The 21,461-nt window shown below is 36.5% G+C and overlaps 2 protein-coding genes across 3 annotated transcripts in view; one reads left to right on the forward strand and one right to left on the reverse strand.

Moving 5' to 3' along the window:
• Positions 1 to 8,478, reverse strand: part of hspg2 (heparan sulfate proteoglycan 2) — a 117,974-nt gene extending 109,496 nt beyond the window's left edge. For both annotated transcript variants that reach the window (XM_016460469.1, XM_016460467.1), the window contains exon 1: positions 8,087 to 8,478. In XM_016460469.1, the coding sequence (XP_016315955.1) occupies positions 8,087 to 8,161 (75 nt within the window). In that variant the 5' untranslated portion in view covers positions 8,162 to 8,478. The remainder of the gene's footprint in view (positions 1 to 8,086) is intronic.
• Positions 8,479 to 11,527: 3,049 nt separating this feature from the next.
• On the forward strand, positions 11,528 to 19,432 carry LOC107668552 (ceramide kinase-like). The gene is made up of 12 exons (XM_016460466.1): positions 11,528 to 11,894; positions 13,906 to 14,001; positions 14,092 to 14,229; positions 14,331 to 14,459; positions 15,775 to 15,838; positions 16,083 to 16,228; positions 16,366 to 16,440; positions 16,549 to 16,701; positions 16,874 to 16,979; positions 18,439 to 18,542; positions 18,802 to 18,998; positions 19,081 to 19,432. Exons 1-12 carry the CDS (start codon positions 11,768 to 11,770, stop codon positions 19,423 to 19,425), a joined length of 1,680 nt encoding a protein of 559 aa, XP_016315952.1. The 5' UTR covers positions 11,528 to 11,767; the 3' UTR covers positions 19,426 to 19,432.
• The last annotated feature ends 2,029 nt before the right edge of the window (positions 19,433 to 21,461 follow it).

Below are 21,461 nucleotides of genomic sequence, written 5' to 3' on the forward strand. Positions count from 1 at the left end.
ATATATATATATACATATATATACACATATATATATATATATATATATATATACACATATACACATATACATATATATAAATAACTGAAAATAACTGAATGTAACTTTTGGAACCCACTGTATAATATAGGACAGAATTTGAGGGAGGGAAATCTTAGATTGCCTCTGTGTGCATCTATGGTACAGGAAAGACTCACAGGAAAGCCTGAGTAAACTTTGTTATTGGGAAGGGGATTTTGCCTCTCATAGATAATTTTGAATTTAATTTCCCTGGCAGGATGATGAATCAGCAACTTGGCAATAGAGATTCACTGTTGACCCTAAAATCAATGCACTGCCACTTTTGGCCGTGCAGATATCCTCTACTGGAAGAGAGATGCAGATTTCCTCTCTTATCATTCAGAACACATTGAAAGGAACCAGGGACTGTAAAATCCTTCACAGAGGCCTTGTGTTAAATGTCAATTGCCAATCTGCCACAAGAAACACAAATGGCATATTACTGGCAAGAATTTGGTCAGGTAAGATATAATCTTTCTACAGCCACATCCTCACCCGTAAGCCAACACAAGAATTACCTCACATCTCGACTCTCTCATCTGAATGACAAAGAGAAGCTCTGCTTGCCAACGGCCAAGAGCCAGAAGTGCCCGGCTCCTGTAGAGGAGCTGTTGACATGCTAATGTACATCAGCCTCCTGGGTGGCTCGACTAGTTTTATCTGTGGCCTCTTTGGTTGAACCCGGCAGGCAGAGTGGTGTAGAGAAGGTGGCAGATATGCTGAATAGTGGCCCGAATACTCAAAGGGGCCAATCACTGCACAGCAAACCGTGACAGACCCTGGCAACCACTTCAAAAGAAAGTATATTACCAACAGTGCACTCAATCACCGTATCCAGGAGGTCAATGGCTCTTGTTAAAATGTCACTTAGATGCACCTTTACACGTTTTGGTTAAACACTGCAAAACAAGTCTTTGTGGCCTTTTATGTTCACCAAACACCAGACATAACAAAGATGGGATTTACGTTTTTGGTCCTTTTCTTGTAAATTGATAAAAGGAGTGTTTACAAACTCAAATGCACCATCGTCTCTCTTCTCGTTTTTATTTTCCTTTCGCTGTGACATATACTGTGACCTGAGGGCACTGAAATTATTTTTTCTTTCTCGGCATGATCTTAAGGGTGCTTTCACACCTGGCTCGTTGTTTCGGAACCTGGCGCGTTTCCCCCCTTAGCTCGGTTCGTTTGGACATATGTGAACACGGCAATCGCGCTCAGATCCGCACCAAAACAATCGGTCCGAGATCGCCTGAACGAGGTGGTCTCAGCTCGATTGAAAACAAACTCTGGAGCGGTTCGGTTGTAGTGAGAAAGCAATCCGATCCAACGGACCAACGAACCAGGCTATATCACAATTTATGATGGGTAATTACGTAAGTTCCGTGAAAAGCATTAGCTTTGTTGTTTTGCTAATACCTCAAAATGAACCTGTGAATGTCTGTGGGTGAGCACGTCTTTGCCATTCAAAAATCAAAGCGCACTTTTTATTTTATAATGCCATCTTATTGCTCTTCTTGGAACTTTGACCAATGAGAGAACAGTTTACTCGCGCGTTACTCCGTTTTGAAACTTTGCCACGTGAAAGCGAACCACACCAAGAATAAAAAGCAACATTGTAATAATTTTAATCCCTGTTTCGGAACAAAGCAATCGATCTACAGGTGTGAAAGCACCCTTAGTGGTGTAATAACAGCCTGGGACTGGTAGAACTCGCATCCTATGGCGGTTTGCAGGAGGCTTGGAAAAAGTAGCGCCTTTCTTTCTGGGGCAAGCTGAGGCTTGTCGTAGATTAATGGAAGAAGAGGTCTCTGCTGAGAACTCCACTCACACGCTGTTTTCACAAGATCGAGCGAGACACTCTTTACAACCTCATCTTACCATAAATATCCAGCAAGCACTGACAAAAGTCACCTATGATGATGACATGGATTGAGTGATATGGAAACGTTGATATTATGCATGTAGAAGGCATGTATAAGGTAGACATACTGTAGACTTTTAACAAAAAAAAAATGAAAAATTGAGGATAGACCAATATTAGAATTCTAGATGCAGTAAATTGATCATTCTTTTAATGTTATGACTGAAAGCTTATAAAATGTAGCATTTAAAATAATTAACTGTAGTTGTTAGTGTTTTTTCTACTAGTGAATTTAGGCATCAAAACTTTATCATGTACTGAATGGATATTCATTTTGATATCTGCTAAAGATTACACACAACACTGTCATTGAAAATTAACTTAGAGAGTGTTTAAGATAGTAAAAAAGAGTGTAAATGAGCACAAACAATTAATTTAAAATAAAATAATAACATAAAAAATCTGAAATATCATTCGATAACTAATATGGTGGATTTTATAGAGATAATTAGCAATAGAACAATATTAGAATTCAGAATGCAATAAAAGAAAATATGATTTTCATTTTACGGCTGATAACAGAGTAATGGCTGATTTTAAAATTAACTAAAACCAAGTGTTTAAAATTATACAAGTAAATATAGTCATTACAATATTATAATATATCATGTGAAAAAAGGATAGAGATCTGCCAAAGATTAAACACTGTTACTATAAAAAAAATAAAAAATAAAAAAATAGATGACAGCAAAGGTAATCTAAATGAAAAAAAAAAAAAAGGTAAATGAGCATTTGGGTAACCCATTTGGTTCCAATATATTGTGCAGCTTTGGATAGATGGATGGATGGTAGGGCTGCACGTTATATCGTTTCAGCATCGATATCGCAATGTGCGCATCCACGATAGTCACATCGCAGGATGTTACTGACCGTTATATTTATACTGATCGTTTTCTTTGTTCACACACAGACACTGTGTCACCGGACGCGACATCTGTTGTGTCGTGCCGCCCCGCACCACTAAAGTCTGTCAAAGCGACCTTTGCAAATCATCTGAACTGTGTGTCAGTACGTCGGCATCAGTTTACTGTCGGGCATTTGTCGCGCCGCATCCAGTGTATAAACAGCATCACTGATTATAATGGGTTGTAATTATAAATATTATAGTTGTGTTTATATTATATATATATACTGTGTTTATAATATAATTATAAACACAGTGAGAGCCACGCAGATGCACGTGAACTCTGAATTCTGTTCACTTCCGCGTCAATTAATGACACACAGCCTACGCGTGAACTTATGTCAAAATGCATGTCTCTGCCTTTTTCTGCAAGTATCCTTGTAAACACAGTTGCTTATGGCTTAGGTGAAGATAAACAATTGAGAAAGAAAATGGATGTGTGAGAAAATTTTGTAGCTTTAACAGATTTATTAGATTTAATTTATAAAGTGAAGAATTTGCAGTGTTATTTTACATTTGATTATTCAATTTCTGTACCTGAATACTGTTAGACTTACCTGAAAAATGTAAAGCACAGCTTATTTCATTTGTATCTTTGTTCTGTTATATTTATCTATGCTTGTAATTTGTTTATTTCCTATGCTGATTTACTCGCCTACAAAATCACCCCAATCAATATATTTTTTTCCAAATAAACTATTCAAGCCATGTGGTGATTTTTTTTTCATATCGCAATATATATGTCACGGGGTTGCTACTGTCAGGTTGTTCCCATACAAGTCTAAAGCGGTCAAATGTTTCCAGACAGACAGATAACTCTAAAGTCTTTCAGGGGTCTGAGACACTATTAGCACTTCATGACAGAAACAAAACTCAAAGCACTTTCTTACACTAAGCATTATGTAATGTGCACAGGCTTTTAACATTTAGATCTATTCACCTGCAGCCGCTATAAAATGTATCAATATGCATATTCTCTAGGAATTGAACCCCTGGTTCTGGTGCTGATATGCTCTACCACTTGAGCTACAGAAACATTTTTGAATGTGACAGCGTTCTAACAACCAAGTCATCTACCCGTCATCCATGCATTACATTGGCAGCAATATATCAAGCTCTTCTACTGAAGCAACCCTCTGGACTGTTCTCCAAAAGCAGCATGGTAAAATGTGACATAACGGATCAAGAAAAGTGCTTAAATTTGTATTTATGGGTCTGGGTGGTCAGATTAAGGGCGCATCTTGTGAAGCATCAAGCTGCACAATGAGTACGAACACTCATGTCTGCACTTGCAAGGGTTACAATACCAGCTGAGCTGCAGCTGTGTTTGGAGTCTGCCTACTGCTCTATCACAGACAGCTGGCAAATAAAAGATGAAGATTCCCACAGTGATGTACCACAGGTTACCTGCAGATGAAGCATAACAGAGGGACGAATTGATGTGTGTACGATCACAAATACGGGTGGGAACAATCCTCTGCAAATTGTATTCAAAAGACCAACATTTTGTGTGTGCGTTTAAAATGAAGCATGTATTATAATACAAAACAATACTATAAGAAGGTATTTCCAAAAGACAAGTCAATATATCAGCACTTAAATATGCGGATCTAACCACTTTGACCTCAATCCAAACCACAGTCACACTTCACAACAGAACAAATAACAGCAGCAGGCTGTTTTCCATATGTGCCAATTCGTTTACGTTCAGCCACATCGATAAACAAGCCACAGCATTTACAACAAGAGCCAAAAGATGATCTAACCAAACTAAAACACTGAAAATTAACTCTTTTTTTCATAATGTGACATACGATACATCCAAGTGTAACGCGGATCACTGAAAAAGAAAAGACAAATATGCGCAGACTTCATTCTGTCCATCTTTTGTTGACTGAATTTTTTGTTTGTTTGTTGTTAAAGATTTTGACTTTCATGCTTGCCTTAAACTCAAAAAAGTGACGAATTGTAACTAGCAACCTCAAGGTTATGGGTTTGATTCCCAAAGAGTGCATGCACTGATAAACTGGATCAACTAAATGCAACATTAATTCTTCTGATTATTAAAAATGTCTTCACAATAAGGAGTAAAATGGTTCTTTTAAGAAGTCTTCACGTTTGGGGAATCTAAAATGGTTCTTCTATGGCATCGTTGCGCATACCCCACTTTAGAACATTTATTTTTAATAGCGTAGCATACCTTTTTTCTAAGTTGTCATAAATGTGTGATTTTACTGCAATAAATTCAAGTACCTAGCATTTGCCGAATGTAACAGACCATATTAGGTTGCCATACAGCTCACAAACAAGATATATAAAAGAGCACACTGAGACCATTAATAATCTCCTGTCCTCAAAATCTCATTGAACATGGGCCCAGTTATCCCAGCACTGTGCGCTAGATTCCTCTGCGCTTACTTGGAAGACCACGTGGGTGTTAAATTGACCAGGATGGCTGGACTATATCTAGATATTGCATAAGATACAGTAAATGTGGGCATACTAGGGAGGCCAAGACGGTGAAAGACACAACAGAAATGTGCTTGTAACTACGGTCTGGAGCAGTAAACCCAATATATCCACAGGAATCCAGACCTACCTTAAAATCCACCCCTGATGAAGTCAGGGTATACTTGTGACTCTCTAATCAGAGAGACATCTCAAAATAAAATAGCATGTCGTAACGCTAGATATCATGGGACAAAGCTCCAACACTTAAAAGGCTTTGTAGAGTCAAAAACAGAGCTAATAATAACTACCTACTTTTAAAGGGATGCTGCAGAGAACAATGAAAGTTCTGTCATCATTTATTCAGATTTTAAAAACAAAAAGATATTAAGAACAGTTTTTGTCCAATCAAAGTCAGTAATGTCCAAAATGACACTAGACCCCATTGCCTTTCATTGTATAGACAAAAAAACATTTTTCAAAATATCTTCTTTTGTGTTCCTCAAAAGAGAAACATCATACAGGTTAGGAATAACATTTATAACAATTATGACAGAATCTTTTTTGTGAACTATTCCTTTAAATCATGGCTTTGGTATTAAGTAAAATTTATGATAAAACCATTCCCGACTAACAAAAGCTGGATTTGCTTAAGTGAACTGAAACTTTGTTAATCGATAACTGCAGGTCTACAGCTCTCAAAGGAGTTTCCTACTTTTTCTTCATCTCAAATAAAGGTCAAACAAGCTAAAAGTAAAAGGACAGTGGGCGTAAACCCACTTGCAACCCTTCTTTATCATCACACAAAACTTCAACGACCTCACAAGTAGCCAGTTTAACCCAAAAATGACATGCGTCAATAAAGAGCAAAGAATCGTCTCTCAATTACCAAGTCATTGATAGTTAACAGCAGGGAGGGGGCACTTGATTGCGTCAGTAAACTAAAAGGTAATAAAGTGCTTTTATTGGGGTTTTGTCAGTGCTGATTGATACTTATGACCCTGAAATTCCAGTAGGACACCAGGGATGCCGGTGGCAACTGAAGCCCTATGTTCAACTGAATGAAATGAACTCTTTAACAAATCTTAGGCAGGCTTGTAATGGAAAAAAACACATGGCACTGCTTCCATTTAATTCAATTATATTGCAGTTGACTCAGTGGTCCCTGAGACAAAGCAGCGAAGATCTCAAATTACCAAAGGCGATGGGCCCCTGCCACACATCAGTAAACTAAGAGAGGCTCATGTTCACTAGTGTCTGAATGATAAGAGAGGGATTATACATGGTATGCAGGATGAACACAAGCCGATTTAAAGAATCTCAAGTTATACATGACAGGACTTTCCGTTAGCATGTGATGCAGAGGATTTTTGAAGGATTTAACATCAAAGGCTTTCCAAGGAATCACTAATTTGAGCTAACTAGTTAAACTAACTCCAAAAGGGACAGGAGGGGGTAAATGACTGTACAGCCTACTGAGAATCTCTCCCCTAAAAAAAGGTGGTTTATGGTAGTTTACGATCACTGAAAGTAAATTTTATATGCTTTACAAGGAACAGATCAACAATAGCTTACTGTATAGTTCAACTTTAAGCAAAATAGTGCAGTATTACAAAAGCTGATTTACTTTCCACTTTGTGGTGTTAAAGTAATTTCACATGCTATTCCAACGTATCAATTCCAGTCAGTAACTCTCCACCTACATGCGCAATAAAGTTCAAATGGATCTACCAGCAAGCTGGAAATAGTACAGTATTACAGGTACCAAGAAAGATGAGATGTAGGTATTTGTTTTTCACATTAACTTTCATACCTACTCATTAGATTGGCTGCTTTGTCTCATTGAGACACTGTTTATTTTAATCACAATACACTATCAAACTGTTGCTGTATAAACCTCTCAAGTTAATGCACAATGTCATAATAAAAGCAAGAACTCAAAGACAGTTTTCACAAGGTTGTCAATTTCTTTGCAAGTGCCTTACACAAACATTGAGAGTCGATAAGCAAGTCTTTCCAGCAGTTGTGCTTTTATGTGATTTATGAAAAGCATAGGAGAACAAATGCAGTCTACATGCATTGCTTTAATCATGACAACATGAGAAAGGAAGCAATCACAGAATAGAGTTAGATTATGCCACCCATAATCAAGATAACCCGCTTCCTTTTTCACTTGCAACTATAATAAACAATAAAAAATATAGACTATGCAACTATTACATAACACATATATCAGTTAATTAAGGTGAAATAAATTAATGTGCATGACTGGATATGAAATATGACATTACAGAATTAACAGTATCTTACAGAATTTATACAATGTATACAACATTAATAATAGGGGTTTAAATTCAGAAGCAATGACTTTTTATAAAGTGAAAGTGCTCTGAATCAATGAGTGTCAAATAAATAAAGTTAATCAAGTATAAAGACATGAAAGACGCCAGTGAGACCAACTATGAATAGCTCGTTTCTATGGATAAAATTAGACCAGGACTAGAACACACATGCAACACTTGAGTCGAGCTTTAGATATGCGTGTGAGATCAATGCACCTTAACATAACGTTCACATGATACAATTCGCGATTTACTAAATGCTGCGAAAAGAACGGAGTGAAAATGGATATAACGACGCAAAGTTTTGCAAAGTAACTTTGCGCGTGGATTTCTATTGATACAGTTACCGGTTACAAAATGGCAGGGCAGTGTGATATTAAAAGTGTATAAAAATACAGATGAATCACTTACATTAAACAGATGCGATGTAAATATCAAAGGGATGATAAAAAGAGTGAGTTTATGGGCACGTATCCTCGTTCCCATTTCTGCCAACCCAGCAAGACTCCAAACACGCCGCTGGGAAAATCAAAGTCCGTCACTTGTGAAGCCACTGAGGATTATATTCGCACAAGTTTGAAGCGTTTCTTCTACAGCAAGGCCGCAGTCGCTTCTCCGTCCCACACTTGGTGGGACTTCATTTACCAAAAAAGAAAGAAATCCGTCTGCTGTTGAGTCCTTGTGAGATAACACGAAGAGAAACCGATGGTTGACTTGTGAATATCCGTTTTGTTCTCTTGGTCCCACTTTCCTATGGGCAGCAGAAAGTTCAGCATGCACTTCAGCACTGATCACTTCAGTGCGATGATGTTGAACTGTTGACGATGGCTGTGTCTCATATCATGGAGAGTTGCCTAGGTGGACAGCATATTTGAGGTCTGCTCAGCAGACGCGAAAAGCCACTCGGAACGTATACGATGCCCAGAAGTATGTCGCCCAAATATGTTGTCTAGATAGGCAGCTCACTAGGATTTGAGACACAGCCTACCAGCGAATGGCGTAAAAAGGCGGAATGGAACTCCGGGAGCGAGATTTTACAGCCGGACTATACGCCTCTTCTAAGGGGAAATACTGCATGAGTGTTTTTAACAAAATGAGAGTTTACATGAAAATACACAACATATGTTTTGTACTGTGACTTTACAAGATGTCTAAAAAATGCAAATAAGCTCATTTAAAAATGTATTAAAAATACCAAATCCATAATTACACTATAACCAAATTAATCTGCAATGCCTGTTGTGTAATTTTTTATTATAAAAAATAAGCTAACTATTTAATAAAACACTTCACCTTTGCCTATTCATGCTTGTTACACCAAGGGTGAATACAGGTAATGCGGGACACTTACATTTATAATAGTAAGTTTTTTTTTTTAATAATAATTAGGCCTATTTAATAATTTGACCTGTGTAGTGTTGTTTTTAGAGATTTTTTTAGCTGTTTCAAATGGTATGGTGTGAGGGGCTAAATTATTTGACATCATATTTTAAAACAACACCAAATGACAAATAATCAGAAAGCATCTCACTTTGAAATATTATTTAAAAAGCAAACCTGAATTTACAGCTCTACATCTATGAATCATCTATTAATCATATTTGCAAATTGTCACTTTAGCTGGAAAGATGCAGAGAGAAGCATTAATAAAGTTGATTATTATAATTAAATGTTTACAATTTTTAATGACTATTGCAGTACTTTGGTCATTTTTGCATTATCTGTTTTCTGAAAGTATGGTTGTTTTGTAGTCAAAATTATTCCAAAGTTAAAAGTTACCACATTTGATTGTGATGCCTGTTCATGAGCTTAATGTTTATTGTTTGCTATTCAAATAAATGTGCTCTTGGTTAGATCACTTTGTGGCAGTAGCACCACCTAATGACGCAAAACTTACGATGCTTTTAAAAGTCTCTGCTGAAGATGTCAATGTTGATTACAACATTACATACATTTTTATGGTTTGGCCCAAAAATACCTCTCTCTGTCAAAAATGTAAACTTGAGTTACATCATATATGTTCAGTTTACATATTTTCACATTTCTCTTGGCATCAAGTGCATCAAGAAGCATTTGGACATCATATGTTACAATGTAGCTTTATGGCCACATATATAAGCCTATAAAATTTATGTCAGTAGATCCAGTTTGTGCACTAACCTAATCTCAAAAGAAGTTTCCCACAGAAAAACAACACTCCCCCTGATCACTTCTGTCATTTCGTTCTGTTCAGCCATTCAGAATTTTCTCCAAACAATATCACAAGGACATCTGCACAGGATCTGGTTACATGCCCAGTCACATCCAAAACGGGGATAAAGTATGCCTCTGTCTTGCGGTGAGATTTTAGAGCAGCTGTTTTTAATTTAGACTTCATCTGCCCAGCTGGATTTCCTCTAGCAACTCCAAAACAAGACTGTAAAGAATGGTTATTGAGAAAGCAGCCAAGATGCATCACTGTATATGTGAAAATACAGATGCACGTTGCTTATTGCGACACGAAATGGATGTCAGATTGTTACATCTTACGATGTAGCTGACTGTAATTAAATAATTCATGCTACATTCCTTTTGGAATAACTTGGTTTGAGCCCTCACAGCTAAATTGCCAAAATGAGAGCTTGGGAGGGGAAATTATGCCTGGAAGGAACACATGAATATCGGAAAATAATCTGAGAAAACGTAAAAGTAAAACATATTATCTTACAGAATAATCGTATTTATTATAACGAGTATCTCATTCAATTTACAAAACCAATATCAGGTGTATTTGTTTACATATGCATATCTAACCCGTTGTCTCCACCTGCTGGAAGTTATAAGTAACTGTTCTGAAATACAGGGTACAGGCTTGTCACCAGTACATTACAAAACAGACTGAAAAATACTAAAAAGTGGTTTATTTTGGAAGGGTATATGTTTTATTGTGTCATTCCCATTGCAATTAAGGTCTACATCAATATACACAATGGCATGTCATCATATTAAAAAATAATGAATAGTGACAAAGGATGCATGCAACTTTTTTATACCAACATAGCACCTGAAGACAATAAAAAAAAAAAAAACGATTTGATGACTGTTTAATTTCTGTTTGGAGATACAGTCTTTAGGGAACTTTTGCAGGCAGGCGAGTTAAGCAGCCTTTCAGGAAAGTCAACTTTCCTGGTTTATATAAAGGAAGAGAAGAAACTCAAAAATAGACCAAAGATGAGTAAGGTGTGCTTAATGCAGTCAAGCAAGCCTTGCACTTGTGTTTTGACATCTGATGTTCTTATTATATGTGTTCAGACTAATCTATTGTATCCTGCAAAAAAAAAACACACTTCATAACACATTTCAACCGTCATGTCATCTAGTCATACCAGATAGTCACAAACTGCATGTTGACAGTAAAAACAAAGGTTGAAGAAGGACAAGCTTACATAAATATCATTTTAGTCATAGCTATACAGCAGGATATACAGTGTTTTTTTTTATCTATCCACACATCATATATATTTCGAAAGAATCTATTTAGTGTTTGTGTATATTTCACTAGCTCCGCCCACCATTGCACAAATAGTAGCCTACTATTTAGCTATTCCTACATTTAAAAGTTCAAATTCATAAAACATAATTGACTAATAACACTAGACAGCGTAAATTAAATGTTCTATTTTATAAAGTCGAAATTATCTTTATAAAAGAACGCTTCTGAATGAGCTGAAAGTGGCGGATACAATGAATTACGGTTACTCAATGCATATTCATAGATGCTTATCCAATCAGAGTTGCGTATGCAAATTTACAGGACAGGTGCGCAGCCTCACAGTGAAGTGAACCTGTTTTATACAAAACCTGTAACGAACAGTCAAATAGGTAAAGCACATGACAGCAAAGAAGACGGAGCCGGGTTAATGTATCGGAACTTACCTTACCTACACTTATTTATTACCCTCGGACTCGGACGTCTAAACATTATGCTTATATTTATTCGCTTCAAATGTTAGACTTCTTGACCAACTTCGAAATTCTTGCATTAATAAAAATACCGCTGAATGCTTGTGGGACCATGAAGTTGAATAGATAAATGAAAGTAAAAGATAGACGATGGAGATAGATTCGGTGAGAGTCGAGTCGAGTCTGTGGATCGGTAATAAGCGGTACAGGGCTTTCCTAAACGGATGGTACTTCAGCTGGACTGAGATCGACAAGAGGAACCGGGAGCAGGAAACAAGTACGACATTCGTTATCTTTCTAAACACAGCTGAGGCCCTAGGTGCTGATGCGATCTAAGTGCTGTAGGCAGCTCACTAAATTTTAAGACAGTTGTAACTGTTATTTAAATCAGATAGCTTGGTAGAAATATTTGGTTTATTTCTTGTTTCTACATTTCTTAATCGGTTAAAAAGCTAATAGCCTAAGTGTACTCAAGATCATATTGTGGGTGTGCTTAGGGTGTATTTCAAAATTACATACTGAGGTAATTGTTGCTGTGAATGTTGTTTGCTTCAAGTTACTATTATATGTAGGCCTAGACGAGTAACCGCAAAATCATTTAAATGCATTTAATTATTATTCGATTAAAGGCGCACTCGGTCATTTTTTTGATAATTATAAACGTAATGAATAGCACTTTTGAGAAATATAAAAATTATGTTTACTCACATGTAGTGTTGTCACGGTACCAAAATTTAAGTATTCGGTACCGATACCAGTGAAAATCCACGGTTCTCGGTACCAACATGAGATAAAAACTCTTGTCTTTTTATTTTTATTTTTTATGTATCTATAAGCAGGTCGCCCCCTCTTGGGCGCGGCCATGTTGACATCACATGACCAGCTGTGCTTAATGGACTGTGTTACTAATATTATTAACAGTAATGTTTAATATTATAAGCCCAAGTCAACAGCTTTTATTTTTACTAAGTAACAAAAAAATGTAAAATAATTTGCTGATAATTACTGGTATTGGGATGAAGAAGAGCCATTGAAACACAAGTGCACCATTGACATCAGTCATCAGACATCAGCTGCTTAAAGTCACTCTTATTTTGGTAGATAATTAATTGCAATATAATAATTAAAATGCATAATGTACCATTATTTTTGATTAATGGCACATGCAGTCATTATAAACACTTTGCGCAAAGAAATAAATAGCACTTTTGAGAAATATAAAAATGATTTACTCACGAGATGAAGCTGTCTTCTAAAGAAAAAGACGACCTTTGTACGTAATGGACTGAGGTACTGATATTAATAACAAAAATAAGTTTAATAATATAAGAGCCCAAGTCAACAGCATTTACTGTTAATAAGTGACAAGAATTAAAAAAAATAATAATATTAAAATAATTTGCTGTTAATAATTAGTATTTGGATGAAGAAGAGACATTAAATATAAACAAAAACTTATGATCAAAAACATACTGACTGTACCTTTGACACATCAATCGCTTATATGAAGATGATTAACCACCATATAATGATTTGATGCTGAGTGTATCATTATTATTAGTTTAATTATTGACAAGAAATATAGAAAAAGAGTAGTCATACTATGTGCACTATATATCCATAGTTCTATTTGAACTTAATTTATTTGCATTAAAGTATAGATGTTGCAACATAATCCAGAGACAGAGTTGGATTGGATTCAATAGAATAATCCAAAAACATATAAGTGTATTGCTCAACGCTCCGCTGATGAATGAAAATAATGATTAAAAGTCCTTCTTTACTGGCAATTTGACTTTTTTTTGCAGTCTAATGACCTCAAAACAAGTTGAACAGTACCAGCCTTGACAATAAACACGGTATACCCTAGGGCTGCACGATTAATCGAATGCGATTGTCATGCGCATTTTGTTAAAAAAGCCGGTTCTGTAATCAACAGGAAATCATCGTCACGTGCTTTCAGATGGAGCAGAATTTACTTGGGTTTCTTCTGCGAGGCGTATTTGTAGTTTCAGCGCGAGAGCGCCCTCTGGCCTTTGGATGGAGATTTACTGCTGATCACAGAACCGTGCTTCACTGAGAGATACGCATGACAATCGCAGCTTCTGTCGAATCGCGATCTCGATTCCATTTCGATTTATCGTGCAGCCCTAGTATACCCTGAACATAAAAGACGTCTGCATAAAAAAGGCCTGAGTAGGAATGGTGGAATATTTCTTGAGAATATGAGAAACGGGTACAATATATCACTTATGCAAGACTGTAAAGTGTCTGTCTGTTGTTCTTAGTTTCAGTGCCAGTGTCAGAGGTGATTGGGGTGAAGGAGGGTCGAATCGAGATCCAACCCCAGAAGAAAGTAGAAGACACTGACCTTGATTTTACATGCAAGTTTCTGAAAGGGAATTTTTTTGCATAGGGGTCAAATACAGTGATGTTAGACTAAACATGTTTTTGTCTTTTTCTTATCACAAAAGTATTCTATGTGAAGCGCAGCAGCAAAGGAAACGGTATTGGAGCACCGTGGAGTCTGGGCAGGACCCAGTTCTGCTGTCCAAGCCGGGGTGTCCGGGATCAATGGATCACTCAACTCCAAACCGCACTCAAAACCCACAGTATGTAAAGCAGAAAATAACACCCTTAATCATTCATCCAGACTCATTATTCTCTAATGACTCATTAACGTCTCTCCCTTCATCTGCTTCTCTGTTATCAGGCCCCTCGCGTCCTCACAGGTTGTTGGTGTTCATTAATCCTTTCGGAGGAAAGAAGAGGGGGAAACAGATCTTTCACTCTCTAGTGGCCCCTCTGTTTGAGCTGGCTGGCATCAGCTCTCATGTTGTGGGTAAGATACTGAGACTCTATCTGTACCGTTCAATAACTGAGCAGTTATCAAGTGTCCCCCCGCTTGGTCTCTGATATGCCGTGCACGTCAGGTAGTACAGTTCTCAAGTAACATCCGTAGATCTTTATCAAGACTTTGGAAGAGGGCTCAATTAAGTAGCAAATTTATATAATCGAATTGTGACAAAATAGCATGTCCCTATTAATAGTTTACATTATTTATTTATTTATTTTATATACTATTTTTACTTTTATAACTAAATATGCAACACATTGTAAAGGGGTCATTTCATCATTCTATAAAAAATAGTATACTATATATACTACATTACATACACACTATCATTCAAAAATTGAGGTCAGTAAGATTGTTTTTTCAATTATTTAATTTTTCTTAATAAAATAAGAAAAATCTTATCTTTCATAATCTTTCATCAAGGGCACATTAAATTGGTAAAAAAAAGTGACAGTAAATACTTTCATAATGTTACAAAAGATTTCTACTTCATTTAAAAATGGAATAAAGATTTCATAAGAAGAAATTCTATTTCATATCGTTTTTACTGTATTTTTGATTAAATAAATGCAGCTTTGGTGAACATAAATAATAATTAATTTAATAAATAATAAATTTAAAAAATATTATATATGTATATTTGTAGCTATATATATACAGTATATATATATATATATATATATATGGGTTTATTTGTAGCAATAGCCAAAAATACATTGTATGGGTCAAAATGATCGATTTTTCTTTTATACCTAAATTCATGTTCCATGAAGATATTTTGTACATTTCCTACCGTAAAAATATCAGTGTCATTTTTGATTAGTAATATGCATTGCTAAGGACTTCATTTGGAGAACTTTAAAAGCGATTTTCTCAATATTTTTATTTTTTTTGCACCGTCCCTCAGAATATATATATTATTTTTTTCTCTATATTTTGAATGGTGTGGTATTTGTTTAATTATATATAGAAATATGTGTGTGTGTGTGTGTGTGCTAAATATGCAAGGGAAAAGTATTATATATATCCCTAGCATGTTTAATTATTATTAATAAAAAAATATTTATGATTATTTTATTATAATTAATTAAGTAATGTTCATTTGTCAATAATTGTAGGAGTCATTTAATGTAATTTAATAAATTAAATTTCTGGACTGGTTTTGTGTACTAAAAATTCATACATAGAACAACTCTTATTTCAAAAGATCAAGGAAAACTAGGTTTCACATTATATAACCTCATTAAACAAAGGTACAGAGCAATTTGAAATAAAACTGGGTGATGTTTCTTGTTTTTAGTGACTGAACGTGCAAATCAGGCCAGAGACTACATCCTGAAGAAAGACTTAACAGGGTTTGATGGGTAAGTGATCGTTCAGTGGACATTCCTTATGAATAAAGATTCAAGAATGTATGGTAACAATGGTGTCATTGTAATAATTCATGTCACATGCGCCCTGTCCTCTGTATTTTGTTGTTAAAGCAGAAGTGTTGCCTTAATACCTGCAAGGCAATCGTAGAAATATGCATCACTATATTTCAATCAAGTCTGCTGAGAATACTCTATATTTAGGTTTTAGGAAGTCAAATCTTTTTTGCCTGTACAGAGTCATATGCGTGGGTGGAGACGGCATGTTCAGTGAGCTGCTGCACGGCGTGATTGGACGAACCCAGAAGGAGGCGGGAATTTCAGAACACGAGCCGACTGTAATGCTGCAGCCGTGTGACCTCCACATTGGCATTATTCCAGCAGGTGAACGTTTGCATAGCTCTGTGACTGACATGCGTGCGGAAGAGGGTGGCGATTGTGGTCTGTTCATAGCACTGATGCATGGTTTAGATAGTGAGAGGAGTGTTAGTTTACCTCCCTGTGTTTACTCTTCTCCACAGGCTCTACAGATTGTGTGTGTTTCACTACCATAGGCATAAATGACCCTGTGACATCGACGCTGCACATCATCATTGGTAATCTGCACATCATCTTTAACGGATGTCAAAATTTAAACAATAAAATGTCGGTCAAGACTAGACTACTGTATATAACTCGATCTTTTTCCCTTTTTAACTCACCAGGAGACTCTCAGCCTCTGGATGTGTGTTCTGTCCATTATCAGTCAACACTGGTGCGTTATTCAGTCTCTATGGTGGGTTATGGTTTTTATGGAGATGTTTTGGCAGAGAGCGAGAGGCACCGCTGGATGGGCCCTCTTAGATATGATTATTCAGGTATATACGATATAGTATATACTATATGCAAATATAGTTTAGACTGAATACTGATATGTAGGTCAACACTTATTACTTACCTTAATACATATATAATCATAATTGTGAGAGGAGAAAGAGACCTCAATCCCAACTCTGCTCATATTCCCATGTCTGTTTGCTCTGCTTGTAGGTTGTATGGTGTATTTGTGTAACAGGAGCTATCCGGGACTAGTGCAATATCTCCCTGCTGATTCCCATATCTCCAGCCCAAGGGACAACACTCGCTGCCTCTCAGGGTCAAGACTTGCATTCGTTTTTTTACCTGGAAATCACATTCGAAACATTTTATTTGCATATATAACAGTAAAATACAGTGAAATAATTTTCACTCAGAAATTGCTAGTAAATTTAAAAGAAACAGCAAGTAACACATTGAGGTAAACTTGACATTTTGAATTAGAAAGACTTAAATAGTATTTTCTTGTAAAACATCTCTCTCTCGCTATAATATATATATATATATATAGAGAGAGAGAGAGAGTATATATATAGTGATTTTAAAAAGCATTTTAAGTAGGTTGAATGGTCAGTATTGAGCATTGTTATTTTTTCAATTACCACTGACACAACATTCGGAATCAACACTCACAAAGCACCTAATGTGAGTTAAATTATATACAAAAAATAATAATTAATAAAGATCAAAATAAATTAATAAATTTTAATATAAAAATATATATTTATAAATACATTTTTATTTATAATTTTTTTTATGTATTTAATACTATTTTATACTAATTTTATTTATACTTTAACACTCAAAAGTGCCTAATGTCTGTAAAATTGCCTATATAATTATGACATTATGTTTTACATTTATTTAATAAATTGTAGGAGCAATAATAATAGTAATAAATATTAATTAATAACGAAAATAAAAAATACATTTAAAAATAAAAATAACAATTAAATAATACATTACAAATCAATGAAAATGTAAATTAAATTATGAAAAATATTATGTTTATTTATATTTTTTAATGTATTAATGTTTTATACTAATTCATTTATCTTTTATTTGTTTTTATTTTTTTAACCTGTATGTGGAATTACATGCCCATGTGTTACGGGGCTGACAAGACGTGAGACGTGCGGATCCATGTGCAAGCTTTTATTGAAAGCAGAAGAGGTCAGAAACACAGGCAGGGTCGAACAATGGCAAACAGGTATATGGCGGGCAAGACACAAGAATAATCCTAGGGCTAGCGTGGGTCTTCGATCGGCGAACAGTTTCCAGAGGGCTTGACAAGAGGGGTAATCCGTAAACGTGAGCAGAAGTCCAGGCAAGGAGCAAACACAGTCCGAAAACAGCAAGCAAAGGGTTAATCCAAGATACGTGGCAAGAATCAGGAACCAGGAAAACAGGCAAGGCAAGACGATGACTAGACTATGCAAACTAGAGCAGGCTCCGTAAAGTAGCTATCAGCTATCACAGTGATAAACGCTAAACAATACTCGGCCAAAATGGTGTTTGAGTGAGTGTTATATAGTGAATGGAAGTCCATGGACAGGATTCGTGACACCATGAGCAAAGATAGCAAGATTTAAATTGCATACTTTGTGGGGTCTTGCATCAGCCAAATAACCACTATTGAGAATGGCAGTCCTCACGGATAACTCTGACCAGCTATTACACGTCTTGGTTTTTACAGCTCCAACAAATTTTTAAAAGCATGTTTGCGTGTGTAACTGCAGGTGCAGAGTATGTTCAGAGAGCAAAGAGAGGCTGTTCCCTCACTTTGACAGCTCCAGTTCCCTCTACAGCACTAATGTGAGCCAATACAGCAGTGAGTTGGAGGGTAAGACCATCTGCTGTCTGTTTGTATAATGATTGTCTGTCATCATCTCATTAGAAACCTATTACTGGGATCACACTGTGCTGTGTGTCTCTATGGGGTTCATATGTTGTACGTCTGTATTTGACCGTTGTCATGTAAGTACCCAAGTGTGCTTGGGTAGACCTACAGTACAAAGACATCATGCAGTTATGATGTAGACTAGAATTACTGATTAAATGATTTTAGGATCTTGAACCTTTTATTATTGTTTTTATCTCAGGTGAGTGGGTGACTGTTGAAGGCAGGTTCAAGTGCATCTCTCTCGCCTGTATTTCAAGCTCATGTCCACGGAGCCCAAAGGGTCTTTCGCCATCCGCTCACTTGGCCGACGGGACGGCAGACCTCATCCTGGTGCGAGAAACAAACCCTCTGGGCTTTCTCACGTATCTTCACAGGCACACAAACACGCAGGATCAGGTAAAACCAAATGACATTCAAGAACACTAACTCTCAGCTAAAAGTTAAATCAGTCAGACAAACAAAACTTCTATACTTTCAGTTTGACCTGCCCTTTGTTGAAGTTCATCGTGTCAAGGCTGTTCGGTTTTCTCAACCCCCTGGAGAAGAAGAAGAAGAGGAGGAGGAGTATGAGGAGGGTGATCGAGAAATTCAGGCCTCCGCTGAGAGAGTGCTGGAGGATCCTGAGAAACTGAGCAGTAGTAAAGCTGCAGGTCACTCACAGCAGCATCTTGCAGGGAGGAAGGAGAGAGGAAATGTGACAACGAGTAGAGTAAAGAGACGAGGCTTCGTGTGTTGGCCCTGCTGCACTAAACCTCGCTCGATATCAGTGTGGAACTGCGATGGAGAAATTCTACCTCACACCGAGATCTCATGCAGGTATTAAGATCAGTCTGCTGAGCAAGTCTGAGCTATTTAATTGGAGAAGCATAGCTAACATGCAAAAAAAAAAAAAAAAAAAATTTATGTAATTTTAATCCAGTTACTCAGTAGCAATTTACATGAAAAAACTCAATCCTGCTATTAATATATAGTAATCACATATTACCATTCAAAAGTTTAACATAAGATTTGAAGATGTCAGGCTCTTAAAATCTTGGTAATCTTAAAAAAATCTTAGAAAGAGGGTTTTTTTTTTTTTAAGAAATTACTTTTTTCAGCAAGAATGAATTAAATTGACTAGACATTTGTAATGTTACAAAAGATTTCTATTTAAAAACATTTTAAAATGCTGTTCTTTTGAAGCATCAATAATAATTGAACATCAAATTAAAGATCAAAGATCATGTGACACTGAAGACTGGAGTAATTCTGCTTTGCATCACAGGAATAAATGCAGTCTATTTTAAAATGCAGTCAAATGGGGTGGGCGATATACTGGTAGACACGATTAACCAGTAGAGATTTTCGACTATCGTCTCTATCGCGGTTACATGCTCACATGATGCTGCTGTGCTACGTGGTCATGAAAGCGTATGGTTAGCATGCGTTTTAAGCATTGCAGTTTGAAAACAAGTTATTTTAAGCCGTTGAAATGCAATCAGCAATGAAATCAAACTCATTTTGCTATATGCACGCGCTGTCAGAGAGACTGTTTATGAGATGCACTCACACATGAAGACGGTGCTCATAGAGCGCAGGAGTTTTGAACGGGAGTATGAGTTATTTTTGCCACTTTATAGGATTTGAACCGTTAAATACACACACTTGTATGTGTCGAAATGCTCATCTTTGCAAGTATCCTCGTAAACACAGTAATTTAGGTCTTAAATGAAAGCAAACAGCTGAGGGAAAAAAAAACACGTGTAACAGTATATTGGATCCAGGCAGCTCTTAGAGTGACAGCAGTCTAATATTCCTGCTGATTCTTGGGATTTAAGAATCGATATCGTTCCGTAAAAATGAGAATCGATTAAAATCGATATATATATATTTTTTACCCAGCCCTAGAGGAAAGGCTATACACGATCCGCCACCTGCAGGATCCTCACATGCGATAGCCTAGTAGCGGGACAACTTCTTTATGTTTACCGAAGTGACGTAATGACGCAGCGGCATGCTCGATTTTCCCGCGAAAACCTACCAGTACCACTCAAATTAGAAAACATTATTATAAGCTGACCTTTGTGAATCTGGCTAAAGTAAGGCAATAGTTTTGAACATTGGCTGGTTATGTACTTGCTCAAATATTGATTTCGGATCATCTTTAACCAAAAAAAGTTACGGACTGCAGCTTTAAGCAATATCACACGAGCAGTCCAATATCACATAAATGCAAATGTGATACTGATCTTATACAACAGTTCAGTAAGTAAGAAGTTAATATTGTTTCAAAGCAAAGGCGTCATGCCCATTCAAAGTGAGGGGACACGTGCCCCCTCAGATTTTTGAGTCAAGTGAATTTTGAATGCAGCTTCCAAAAGACAAAAAAATAGCTGATTAGTATTTTCTATATTTAATACAATCACACCAGCCTGATTAGAACATTCAGCTCGTCATATCATCAGCTGCTAGATTCAAATCTGCGTTGGCTGCCTGGCACTGAGCCAGATACAGACGCGTTTTACAGCACTGCGCATTTATAACCAATCACACACGATGCTGTTGAGCTTATGAATGCAATGACCAATCAGAAGTGTTCGCCCTGCTTCAAAGTACCGTGAGAGCGATTCAAAAGTATAAGGAGCCGTCTGCTGTCTATAGCTCTTGCTGTACTTTGATGCCACACCGATCGGTTTGATGGTGACGATCCGCTTCAAGTCGAACAAGCCTAATGATTCAATTGACAATTCATAAAGAACAATTTACTTCACTCCTGAATGAACCAGACATTTTAACGAATCAAATGAATAAATAAATGACTCGATGACTTAATCATTAAGACATTTACCACCACCTACTGGCAGTTTTAGTTTATTATTT

Source organism: Sinocyclocheilus anshuiensis, unplaced genomic scaffold (assembly GCF_001515605.1).
Source record: "Sinocyclocheilus anshuiensis isolate Anshui unplaced genomic scaffold, SAMN03320099.WGS_v1.1 scaffold32, whole genome shotgun sequence".
Lineage (NCBI taxonomy): Eukaryota > Metazoa > Chordata > Actinopteri > Cypriniformes > Cyprinidae > Sinocyclocheilus > Sinocyclocheilus anshuiensis.